This window comes from Trichechus manatus, unplaced genomic scaffold (assembly GCF_000243295.1).
Source record: "Trichechus manatus latirostris isolate Lorelei unplaced genomic scaffold, TriManLat1.0 scaffold00058, whole genome shotgun sequence".
Lineage (NCBI taxonomy): Eukaryota > Metazoa > Chordata > Mammalia > Sirenia > Trichechidae > Trichechus > Trichechus manatus.
The window spans coordinates 3,056,724-3,070,049 of NW_004443994.1; the positions used below are offsets into that span (position 1 = coordinate 3,056,724).

Genomic DNA, 13,326 nt, shown 5'->3' on the forward strand with positions numbered 1-13,326 from the left:
CCTAATGGTTCAACATACGTAAAATGATGGTTGTGCACAACATGAACTCCCTGGTTCCTTCAGCTGTAGGATGATTAACAGTGATCCTACCATCAAAAATGAGCAACAGTGAACTCTGATGGAAGTAGAGTTTCTTCTGAGAACTTACGTTGCTACAGATGAAAATGTATATATAAAAAGCAACCCATTTAGTCATGACTTTTAGCATAGGCTGAACAGGGTTTGGAACCCTTCATGAATTTTTTTAATGAGGCTTTTGGTGTGTGAAGCTTTAGGATAGAAATTTTTTTACTTGAACTTGTAAGTTACTATCCAGTTGATTTTCCTCAATATGAACTAAGATTTTTGTCATTTTAGGGCAGTTACAGGCAAACTGAAAGATGGCATTTCAGTTCCTATGGTAAGCAGAAATAAGATTTCCTTCAAATTTCTCTGCTGTGGTGCCCACACTCTGCACTGCCTCTGGGGCTGTTAACTGAATATTGCTCTTTTTGTTTGTTTATGTTGACTCTAAGAAGTGCAGATTACCAGGGTGGGCATTTCCTAATTACACAAGAACTTTAAAAACAGAGAGTTCTCTCCAGCTAGTGGCAGAAGAGGAAGTGGAGATATTAAAAATAAGAAAAAGATTCTATGCACCATTGCTGGCTTGACTGTGGAGGAGGGTACGTGGAAAGGTCCCAAAGTGGCTTCTAGAATATAAGGGTTCCCCCTCCCTGGTGACAGCCATTAAGAGAATTGGGACATCAGTCCTACAACTCCATGGACCTGGATTCTGCCAACAACCTGAATGAGCTTAGAGGCTCCCCATAGTCTTCAGATGAGAACTACGCCCAGTCGCCACCTTGATTTCAGCTTGTGGATTCCTTGAGCAGAGAGTTCAGACATCTTGCACTGAAATTCTGACCTAAAGAACTGTGAGCCAATAAATGTGTGTTGTTTTAAGCTGCTAAGTACATGGTAATTTGTTTTGTAGCAATAGAAAATTAATAAAGTGTCCATCTTTTAGAAAAAGGGTGAACTGCAGTCCTGCAGAGCCTTGTCACTCACAAGAATCCAGGCTCCTCCTACAATGAAAACAAAATGAGCTATGGGGTCAAAAAGGTGGACTCCAGGCATCATTTCAGAAAGACAGGCATTAGGAAGGATAAATACTAAGACAAAGTACCAAGAGATTCTTCTGGAATTCCCTCTTGTCATCCTTGAAGGAGTGCTCCATGAAGAGTGCAATGGCTTTCCTCTCACAGGCCGCGTGCACATCTAGCAGTTCCTGGAGCGTGTCTGTGGGAAGCCTCAGGCACTGGGCCATCTCCTTGCTGTAGTGGTCAGCTGCCTTCTGCACAGCCACCGAGTTCTCACACTGGGCCAAAGTTGTCACTGCGTTCTCCAAACAAGGTACTGCTCCACTGTTGATGGTATTCACATAGGTTTCCACCAGAGTCGCCAGTCCTGAATGAGCCAGAAAATTTATGTATAAAATCAAGTTCTCACCCAATAGTTTACAAGCTTTAAGAATCTGCGTTCTAAAAATCATAAAAGCACTGATTACAATGAACTTTCATTTATTTTCTTCTTTTGTGAATTCATTTCCACCTAAAAACATCATTGTTTTCCTGTCCACTCTTTCATTTTTGTTTCCCCATTCATCTCATTATAATTAAAATTACTGATCACAGCCAATATGCTCTGGGGTATCCTGAAAATATATTTTCCCACCAAACAAAATAAAAAGGCGTAGATTAGATAGGTGAAGTCAAGTTCATAAATAAGACCAGATATATAATTTGTGTGGCTCAGTACAAAATGAAAACGTGGGACTCCTAGTGAAAATAAAAACATCAAGAATTTGATGATAGTGACACAAAGCATTGCACCAAGCATAGGTTCTTTCTGACATTGGAGCCCTTCGGAAAGTGAGGCACCACGTGGCTTCACAAGGTCACAGGGCCATGAAGACAGCCCAGTACATAAGATTATATTTAATTTTGTTTCTTGAAGTCTCAAGGGGTTTGTAGGGACTCATGGTCTCTATGTATTTTCTGACCTGTGTAAATTCACAACGTATCTTCTCTACCCTCACTGAGAAGCACTTATCCCATAGGACTTCTCCTCACAACGCAGACATTCACTCTTTAATTTCATTTTTTCTTTTCATAATTAGTGGATGTGGATTTTCAGATATATTAGACTTTATGAAACTCTCGGATATGGAAACTTTAATTAAGAAACATGCATTTCTATGTGTGGCATGAACATCTGATTCTCCACATTCACATACAGATGCAAATGACATAAACTGACAAACTCACAGAACAATCACAGCTGTACACACACTGATCAACAGAGAGGCATGCTTTGGGACAAAGGTGACTCACGCTTCCCAGTGATAATGATTCCCTCTCTCACGGTCTTGGTCTTTGCATGGCTGAAGATATAGGAACGGAACTTTTTTAATTTCATCTGGAAATTACAATCCAACTGGTGTTCTGGCACTTCCTCAATCTGGTATAAGAAACTGTTGTCACTTGTAGGCCGGTCAAAGACAAAGCACTTCCGTTTTGGGAAGAAACGCCTGATACATTCTCTAGGCAAGTTGGAATTTTGGATTTTGGGATTCCTGCCTGCTGAAGTGGAAAAAGAGTAATCATTGAAGGGATGGCCTTCAAGCAAAAGCGCTGTCCACTATATTTCCTGTGATTTCTGCATCATTGCAGCTTCTGTGCCTGTAAATCTTTTTAATCCAGTCCTGTGGTACCTCATGGCAAATCAATTTTGTGCTAGTCTATCAAATGCAACAAAAATCCATTTCTGTACAGAGCAAAGAGATAAGGAAGTGTTTCTGGAGAGGAAGGGGAAGCATTCATCCCAAGTGAAAAATCTTATGTGTGGTTTTTATCAGCACATGTATGGAGTCTGGTGGATTCAGTATTTAATTAAGGCTTATTGACTGACTGACTAATGAAAAAAATTGTCAGAAGTACTTTTGTGATCATATTGATCCACATATCAGAAATAAAATTTGGGCCCTAAAACGAAGTAATACCAGAAACAAGGTTAAGATATTACTTGTGAAAATATCAGGCATAGGAGAGATGAGTAATAAAAACTTTAAAAAATCAGAGCTCAAAAAATACAAACATTATAAATATTTAGGGATACCGATAGTAGAAACTTCCAAAAAGCTTAAGGTTAAACTAATGTAATTTGGAAACCTCACCATTTCCCTATATCATATAGTATCAGACATGAAAAGACCTGCACTAACAAGCAAAAGCAAATGACATGATGGGTACCTCCCCCGGTTTGCTAACTGCATGGTCAGGAACAGTATGAATCCAGTTCCCACCTGGAAAAAGATCCAGTCCCTCGACTTCACACTTCTTCCTCATTGCCATCAGATCTAGAGGCACACTCATTCTCATCTGAGAGTTAGGTCACAGACTCACTAGTTAAAGGCACCCTGTCCCTTTTAGACCACCAAATAGGCAGATGCCAGCTACAAGCTTGGGGAGGCCACAGGCCACCATCTTCTGCCCTCCTGGCCACAGATATGTGGCTGGTTTCTCAATACCCCTTCAGGATGCTAGTCACAAGGTTGAGGTTTCACCTGATACCTCACCCTTCTGACCTGCTGGCTGCCACTAATCAGGGCTAGCTTCCCATTATCCCTTCAGGATGCTAGCTGAAAGTTTGGGAGTCCACATAACACCCATACTCTGATCTGCTTGCTGCTCTTTGCCCCTGTTGGTTTGATAATTTCCTAGAATGACTCACAAAATTCATGGAGCAGCATCTATACTTACAGCTACCTCTTTATTATAACCAGATAGGATACAAATAAAGAGATGCATAGGGAGGGGCCTGGGATGGATCCTGGTGTAGAACTTCCATTCCCCTAGGGGATGGTCTACTGTCTGCACAGGAGAATGTTCACTCTCTCCAACCTGGAAGCTTTCTCTGAGCTTCAGGGCTAGGGCTCTTATAGGCCTCACCAAATGGCCATGCTAGATTACAGCATGCCTCAGCACATCAACATCATGCCTCATGCATCGTTGGCTCCAGATGAGCCCTGTTGAGCTCATCAGCCCCCAATCATTGGCCTCAGGTGTGGTCAAGCTCTCAGGAACCAGCACAAAGGCCAACTTTTTTGCTGCAAGGAGGTTTTACACTTTGCAGTACCTTTCAGAGTGATTCTGTGGCAAATATCAGTTGTGCAGTAAATGTTTGCTGCTAAAATGAATAAATGGTATTCCTTCCAGTTGTTATTAGTTATCCACCCTCTTAAAGATAATCCATGTAGTAAATTTATAATATTAACATGATAATATAATGTGTAAGGCTGTAAAAGAGGGTAACGTTGAAAGAAAGGTAAAATGAAGGATTTGAAAGTCTTACTGGAAGGATATATCAATTTTTTTTCCTAGAACATTTAGGGTCTAAATATCCTTTCTCTGAAAGAGGCAGCTCTCTTGGCATTGGTAAAATATGCATCATGGTATATACTTTAAAAATTAGATCATTTAATTTCATTGTGATTTGATATTTAGAACTTTTAATCTGATGAGCTATTTTTAGCAACATAGAACAAATGGAGCACTTAATAAGGAACTCAAGTATACAGGCCTTAGGAAGTTATAGCACTGATTATAATCTGGATTTTTTTTTTTTCATGGCATCAATTGGTCTCAATTCATTTAGCTCAGCATTGAGCCTTAAATTTCCTCAGGGAGCTTTAATGTCAATTGGTGGATTTTTCAAGTAATAATGATCGACAAAAACCAATCACCAATTACCATTAAAAAATCACCAATCACCATTAGCATGGGTCTCAACTGAGTTTCAAATAAAAATTGAGATCCAGTGCTGAATAACAAGGCTCAGTTGATCCCACTCCTTATTAATCTTCCGCCATCTAGGCCATGCTCTGATACCTGGAATCAGCTTCAAGGCATCCTCCAGGTACCCATCTTCAGTGATGGGGCTTTTATCTATCTTCAACTCCAGGGAGAAATCCCGTACAGTCCAAATAAAGTCTGGAAAAAAACCCACAAACTCGGTGGAGTCATCTACTTCTTCAGTTCCGGAGGAAGATTTTGTCCTGATTAGCTCTGTTAATTCAGTCACATAGCTAGAAACTAAGTTAAGGAAGGAGACGTGCCCTACACCACAATTTCCAGATCTTATTTAGAAATAAATTTTGTAAACATTAACTTCTGTCCTGTATCTCCACCTCTTCAGCCATGACAATTAAGACACAAGAAGGAAGAAATAACCTCAGTTGCCATTTCTGTAAACTTAATAAAACAAGGTGGCTAAGTTCTTGGAAGGATACTGTAGCTGCTCCAGGGCCTGTTGGTTGATGGTGCCCATACTGTTGTAGACAAAGGTGCTGCTCAGAAGCACGGCCAGTGCAAAGATCCAGGAGTCATTCTTAGTGTCTCCCTAGAATGACAAAATGAAGAAATTAAAGATTTTAATGAATTACTACAGTCTGAAATTGATCAAATGTTCAATCAAGCTGCACTGAAATTTCTGGTGATCTGAATGCAGATGTTGGAAAAAGAGAAGAAGGTTCAACCACACACTGAATAACTATATAGTGGACCTCTCCTGATAGGTTACACAGGAATCAAATTGACTGTTGTTGTCTTACACTGTTGAATTGATTCCAACTCATGGTCACCTCATGTGTTACAGAGTAGAACTGAGCTCCCTAGGATTTTCTTGGCTGTAATCTTAACAGAAGCAGATCACCAGGACATTTCTTCAGTGGTGCTACTGGGTAGGTTCAAACCATCAACCTTTTGGTTACCAAATCAAGCTCAAACCATTTGTACCATCCAGGGGCCTCTCAAATCAACTACATCTGTGGAAATAAGTGATGGAGAATAATATCATCAGTCAATACAAACCAAGGGTCAACTGTGGAACAGACCATAAATTGCTCATGTGCAAGTTCAAATTGAAGCTGAAGAAAATCAAAGCAAGTCCACAAGAGCCATAGTATGACCTTGAATACATCCTATCTGAATTTAGAGACCATCTCAAGATTAAACACACTGAACATTAATGACCGAAGACCAGAAGATGGGTGGGATGACATCAAATACATCATAGATGAAGAAAGTAAAAGGTCATTAAAAAGATAGGAAAGAATGAAAGATCAAAACTGATGTTAGAAGAGACTCTGAAACTTGCTCTTAAGCACAGAGAAGCTAAAGTGAACAGAAGAAATGATGAAGTAAAATAGCTGAACAGCAGATTTCAAAGGATGGCTCTAGGAGACAAGGTAAAGTCTTACAATGAAATGTGTAGAGATCTGGAGTTAGAAAACTGAAAGGGAGAACATAGTTGGCATTTCTCAAGCTGAAAGAACTGAAGAGAAAACTCAAGCCTCAAGTTGCAATACTGAAGGAGTCTATGGGCAAAAAACTGAATGACACAGGAAGCATCAAAAGAAGATGAAAGGAATACACAGATTAACTGTACCAAAAAGAATTGGTTGACCTTTAACCGTTTCAGGAGGTAGCATATGATCAAGAACTGCTAGTAATGAATGGAGAAATTCATGCCACACCAAAGGCTTTGGTGAAAAACAAGGCTCGAGGAATTAACAGAACACCAGTTGTTATGCTTCACAGAAGATGCAAAGCTGGAAGCACTTACTCAGCTACGTCATGAAATTTCCAGCACTGGAAGCACTTACTTAGGTACCTGGCCAACTGACTGGAAGAGATCCATATCATGCCCATTCCAAGGAAAGGTAAACAAATGGAATGTGGAAAATGTTGAACAATATCATTAATATCACATGCTAGAAAAATTTTTCTGAGGATAATTAAAAAATGACTGCAATTGTACATTGACAGAGAACTGCCAGAAATTCAAGCCAGATTCAGAAGAGGTTGTCGACCATGGGATGTAATTACTGTTGTCAGATGGATCTTGGCCAAAAGCAGACAATACAAGAAAGATGTCTACCTGTGTTTAACTACATGAAGGCATTTGACTGTGTGATCCATAGCAAAGCATGGATAACATGACAAAAAAGGAAATTCCAGAACAATTAATTGTGCTCATAAGGAATCTGTACGTGGATCAGTATGCAGTTGTTGGAACAGAACAAGTCAATACAGTATGGTCAAAATATTCAATTTGTATGCTGAACAAATAATCCTAGAGGCTGGACTATATGAAAAAGAACACGGCTTCAGGATTGGAGAAAGACTCATGAACAACCTCCAATTTGCAAGCGATACAATCTTGTTTGCCAAAAATGTAGACAACTTGAAGCACTTACTGATGAAGGTCAAAGACTACAGCCTTCAATATGGATTACACCTGAACTCAAAAAAAAAAAAAAAAAAAGAACTCATGATAAAAAAGAACTCATGATAAATGGAGAAGAAATTGAAGTTGTCAAGGATTTCATTCTACTTGGATCAAAAATCAATGGCCAGGAAGTAACAGTCAAGAAAACAAACTATGTATTGTCTTGGTCAAATATGATGCAAAAAACCTCTTTAAACTTTTCAATAGCACAGATGTTACTTTCATGACTAAGATTCCCCTGATCCAAGGCATGATCCCAAAGCACTGCGTTTGGATGTGTGAATGCAAAGTGCCATACGTCATTCTCTGCCCTCAAGAAGACAGTCTGAGTGAGCAGATAAATAGGAAAACATACAACTGCAGCTAAGATAATAATCTCTGTCAGGAGTGAAACCAACAGATATTATGTGAGAGAAGAAGGGGTAAGTTTAATAGACTAAAACAAGAATCCTGTGAGTTGAGAGCAGAAAGATACTTTATCTCTTTGTGAAATGATGACAGTAGGTTAAAAATAATTGGACTTTAAAGAGTGGATAGAATGCAGACTTGTAGAGATGATGTGAACATGCAGGTGGAAGGACCAACACAAACTAAGTAAAAAATGTTAGAAAGCACAATCCTATAAAGGAGTTTATAGTTATTCCATTTGACTGAAGCTGTGGGTAGGTATGTGGGACTGGAAGACAAGGCTGGAAATGAGACTCAATGCAAGACAAGAACGACAGTAAAGGCGAGGCTAATAGAATTAGACACTATTCCATTTACACCACAAATTCTAAGGTTGCACATAGTATTTCTACTGCCATTAGTTTTTTAAAGTGTGGTATGTTTTGGCTCCTTGAATAATTATAATTTAGATAAAACCAAACAGGTATAGAGTATATCTTGATTTTATACTGAAATGATTGTTGAGAAGTTTAAAACTTAATTTCAAAATTCAAACTTTGTAAACCATCCTTCCCCTTTTTTTGAAGTAATGGAAACTAAAGATGTGCTGCTACTTTCATTTTAGACACAGACAAATATAAAATAAGGAGAAATGATTGATGTACCAAACACTATAAAGGCAAATTTATCTCATTTAAAATTATCCAGTTAAAATGTTTTTCATGGATGAAGCTCATGCTTTTATAGCAGTCAGTGAAGAATTCAACTACAAATTTCAGAAATGTGGAGCGAAATCTTTATGAATGTTCCAGATGTAGCTGATGCTTTTATGAAGGTGATTAAAGGAGATTACTTCACTGGAACCATATTTTCATGGCTTCTACTGTAAATCACCACTAACCCCACAGGCTTTAACTGGCAGCTCCCACTGACCTCTCAGGCTACGTTTAAATGCCATTTTACACAAGAACTTTTCTTTAACATGTTTGATTGAGTTAGGTGCCCAGTTCTGTACTTCCATGGAACTTTGTGCTGATCTCACTGTGTACCTGTTGTCTCCCAACTAGGTCCTAGACCTTTACCTTGTTCACTTCTGTGTCTTTAGTACTTATCACAGAGCCCTGGAATTCAGCTGCTCAATAAGTATTTGTTAAATCATTAACTCTCATGTTAAAAGTAATAATATTTATTCCAAATATATCAAAATGTTTCAGTCACCAAAGAAATAGTTCAATAAAACAGAATATAACCTCGTTACTTAAGAGTTTGAATTTGCAATTTGAAGGAATATGTCACAAAAGCGAATTAAGACAGTGAATTAAAAGGTAAGTAGATAATCAAGTGGAAAAAAGATTTCTCCATGACTCCCTGCCTTACCTTTTTCACATCACCCAGGCCCTCAGTGTCCAGAAGGATCAGGGTGTGGTCTGGCTTAGAAGGGTGAGGTACGCACCACATCCAGATGCCCTTGGTTTCAGACCTCACAGTGGAGCCCAGACGGAAGCCTGCAGGGGAAGAGGAGAAAGTAACCTACAATGACAGCAGACAGTCCAGGCTCCCAGGGGGCTACATTAATTAAACTTGTAAGATTGTAAGCTGCTGGCATGGTGAGGGGTTGCCTCCATTTCAGCAAGGACAGCCATCAAACCATTATACATATTAAGTCCTTTGTCAAGTAACACTTTGTATACTCAAGGCTCAAACTACATCACAAATACAGAATTAATATAATCTCTATTAACATGTGTATTTTTATTTGACACTCAAGAAGAACAAGAAAGTATTGAATTCAAAAGAAGAATTAGAGTGCTGAAATGAGAGGTCTATGTTTCCTGTTCATTTTCATATAACATCTCCTTTTCTTTATTTGGGTTCCAAATTAAGAGAAATCTACCTAAGTGGAGGAGACACTGGCATGGGAAGGGACAGGACAGCAGAGAACAGTCACTAGAGGCCAATTCTGCCGAAACAGGCTTCCAGTAGCAGAGTAGTGAGAACTGAGCCCTGAAATGTAGTTGAGGAATTCATATTTTCGGCCCCACTGTGTGTATTTAAGGAGACCTGATTTGTTAGACAGTGGACATCAATTAAGTGTTTGAGATGAATAATAACAAAGTTAAATAAAACATTTAGGAATATCAGTGTTGTATTAGAATACGGGAGTAATTAGTCATTGAGATCCTGGAGAAGTTAGGAGGCATCTGGAAGTTTAGAGCTGGGAAGGACTCAAGCATTCATTTAGTACAACTCATTCATTTTGTGGTTGATACAGGTGAAACCTAGAAACTGTTACTGATGAGCACAGCTAGTTTAACAGACAGCCTGCACTTAACAAAGGCCTTCTGACTCCTAGCCTGGGGCTCTGTGGGCCATACTGACCATGTCCACAGGTCCACATTCTCATGTAATGGGGTGGCCAACCAACATGTAAGTAGTAGAAAATGATAGGAGCCATGAAAATATGGTTTCAGTGAAATAATCTGCTTAAATCACCTTCATAAAAGCATCAGCTATATCTGGAACATTCATAAAGGTTTTGCTCCATGTTTCTGGAATTTGTTGTTGAATTCTGCACTGACTGCTATAAAAGCACAAGCTTCACCTGTGAAAAACATTGTAACTGGGATAATTTTAAATGGAATAAATTTGCCTTTATTGTATTTCGTACAGTAGATGATTTCTCCTTATTTTATATTTGTCTGTGTCTAAATTGAAAGTAGCGGCAGATCTTTAGTTTCTATTACTTCATAAAAAAGGGGAAGATGGTTTACAAATTTTGCTTTTTTGAAAATAAGTTAAACTTGTCAATAATCAGGAGAACAGATGGCAGGAATGCCTTCCAACACCCCAGCTGGACCACAGAATCCCAGTGGCTCTGTTCCTTTATCTCAAGTAACTGCTTCTTACGTGTATCCCCATCCAATAGCTCTGGTCCTTGGGACATTCTGGTATCTACTCTCTGCTTTTCTCTATGGGACTTGGGGTTATAATGACTATCCTGCTATTTCTACTCTTTTGGTATTTCCTCATCCTTCATTGGTTTCCTTTGTCTTGCTGTTACTCTTTTAAATAATCCCTCCGTTAAATGCTCTGTAATGAACCCTTGAGTGAGTCATCTATGTCCTGCCGGGATCTTGGAGGATACATTAGCCTTTGTTGGATTTTTCCTCTGTATTTTTCTCTTTTCCTTTCTTCTGTGAGTTCCATGCGCATAGCCTCTGAAGGGGGATATAACAGAAGGGAAAACAGAAAAGACCTGTGAGACTTTGTATCTTTTCTTTTCAAATGCTTAAACCTCAGGCGATTGAGGGATGTATCCAGAAATCTTTGGATGATATGTCTTGTCCAAGAATTCAGTTTTTTTGAAATTTTTTTCCCCAATTTTTATTGAAGATGTCTGTAGACATAGCTCAAAAGATCAAAATTCTGTTATGTCTTATAACTAAAAACAGCAATCCTCATCCCATGACTCCCTATCCCAATTAATGCTACTCAGAAACAATCATTTAATGACACACTTAGGTTTTACTTTTGGCACACCTTCATATTTCTAAGTAGCATTTGCATAGTGTTACTTCGTTGTATTTTATCTTCTTATTTTATTGTTGTACTTTAAGTGAAAGTTTACAATTCAAGTTAGTCTCTCATACAAAAATTTATAAATAGTTATGGGACTCTAATTGCTCTCCCTAGTCTAGGACAGCACACTCCTCCTTTCCACCCCTGATTTCCCGTCTCCATTGAACCAGCACCTGACCTCCTCAGCCTTCTCATCTCACCTCTGGACAGGAGCTGCCTATTTAGTCTCATGTATCTACTTGAGTTAAGAAGCATACCCTTCACGAGTATCATTTTATGTCCCATAGTCCAGTCTAATCTTTGTCTGAAGAGTTGGCCTCAGGGATGCTTTTGGTTCTGGGTTGACAGAGAGTCCAGGGGCCATGCTTTCTGGGGTCCCTCCAGTCTCAGTCAAAACATTAATTCTGGTCTTTTTACTAGAATTTGAGTTCTGCACCTTACTTTTCTCCTGCTCCATAAAGGACTCTGTGTTGTGTTCCCTGTCAGAGTGGTCATCAGTGGTAGCTGGGCACCATCTAGTTCTTCTGGTCTCAGGCTGATGCAGTCTCTGGTTTATGTGGTCCTTTCTGTCTCTTGAGCTAATACTTCCTTTGTGTCTTTGGTGTTCTTCACTCTCCTTTACTCCAGGTGGGTTGGGACCGATTGATGCCTCTTACATGGTGGCTTGCTGCTAGCTTTTAAGACCCCAGACACCATTCACCAAAGTAGGATGCAGAACATTTTCTTAATAAACTTTGTTATGCCAATTGACCTAGATGTCCCCTGAAAGCATGGTCCCCAGACTCCTGCCCCTGCTATTCTGTCCCTCGAAGTGTTTAGTTGTATTCAGGAAAATTCTTAGCTTTGGTTTAGTCCAGTTGTGCTGACTTTCCCTGCAGTGTGTGCTGTCCTTCCCTTCACCTAAGATAATTCTTGTCTACTGTCTAGTTAGTGAATAGACCTCTTCCTCCATCCCCAACTTCCTAACCATCAAAGAATGTTTTCTTTGTTTAAACCTTTTCTTGAGTTCTTATAATAGTGGTCTTATACAATATTTGTCCTTTTGTGACTGACTAAATATACTCAGCATAATGAATTCCAAATTCCTCCATGTTACGTTTCATGGATTCATCATTGTTCTTTATCATTGGGTAGTATTCCATTGTGTGAAAGAATATACCATAATTTGTTTATCCATTCGTCCATTGATGGGCACCTAGATTGTTTCCATCTTTTCGCTATTGTGAGCAGTGCTGCAATGAACATGGATGTCCATATATCTATTTGTGTGATGGCTTTTATTTCTCTAGGATATATTCCAATGAGCGGGATTTCTATATTGTATGGTACTTCTATTTCTAGCTTTTTAAGGAAGTGCCAAATTGATTTCCAAAGTGGTTGTACCATTTTACATCCCACCAACAGTGTATAAGTGTTCCAGTCTCTCCACAACCTCTCCAGCATTTATTATTTTGTGATTTTTGGATTAATGCTAGCCTTGTTAGGCTGAGATGGTGTCTCATTGTAGTTTTGATTTGCATTTCTCTAATGGCTAATGATTGTGAGCATTTCTTCATGTGTCTGTTAGCCGCCTGAATATCTTCTTTGGCGAAGTGCCTGTTCATATCCTTTGCCCATTTTTTAATTGGGTGAGTTGTCTTTTTGTTGTTGAGGCATTGCAGTATGTTGTAGATTTTAGAGATTAGATGCTGACTGGATTTGTTATAGCCAAAATTTTTTTCCCAGTCTGTAGGTTGTCTTTTTACTCTTTCGGTGAAGTCTTTTGTGAGCATAAGTGTTTGATTTTTAGGAGCTCCCAGTTATCTAGTCTCTCTTCTGGTGTCTGTGCATTGTTACTTATAGTTTGTATTGTGTTTATGCCATGTTTTAGGGCTCCTAGCATTGTCCCCATGTTTTCTTCGATGCTCTTTATCTTTTTTGATTCTATATTTAGGTCTTTGATCCATTTTGAGTTAGTTTTTGTGCATAGCGTGAGGTATGGGTCTTGTTTCAGTTTTTTGCAGATGGATATCCAGTTATGCCAGCACC

The 13,326-nt window shown here is 39.0% G+C and overlaps 1 protein-coding gene across 6 annotated transcripts in view; it reads right to left on the reverse strand.

Moving 5' to 3' along the window:
- LOC101353155 (guanylate-binding protein 1-like) overlaps window positions 1-13,326 on the reverse strand; it is a 37,036-nt gene that overhangs the window by 3,809 nt on the left and 19,901 nt on the right. For 3 of the 6 annotated variants that reach the window (XM_023733372.1, XM_023733371.1, XM_023733370.1), the window contains exons 14-18: window positions 9,097-9,224; window positions 5,333-5,442; window positions 4,932-5,128; window positions 2,376-2,624; window positions 1,169-1,449 (exon numbers count right to left, since the gene is read on the reverse strand). In XM_023733372.1, coding sequence (XP_023589140.1) covers window positions 1,169-1,449; window positions 2,376-2,624; window positions 4,932-5,128; window positions 5,333-5,442; window positions 9,097-9,224 — 965 coding nt within the window. Of the gene's footprint in view, window positions 1-1,168; window positions 1,450-2,375; window positions 2,625-4,931; window positions 5,129-5,332; window positions 5,443-9,096; window positions 9,225-10,263; window positions 10,938-13,326 lie in introns of those variants that run through there. The other 3 variants (XM_023733373.1, XM_023733374.1, XM_023733375.1) reach the window with 3 other exon arrangements.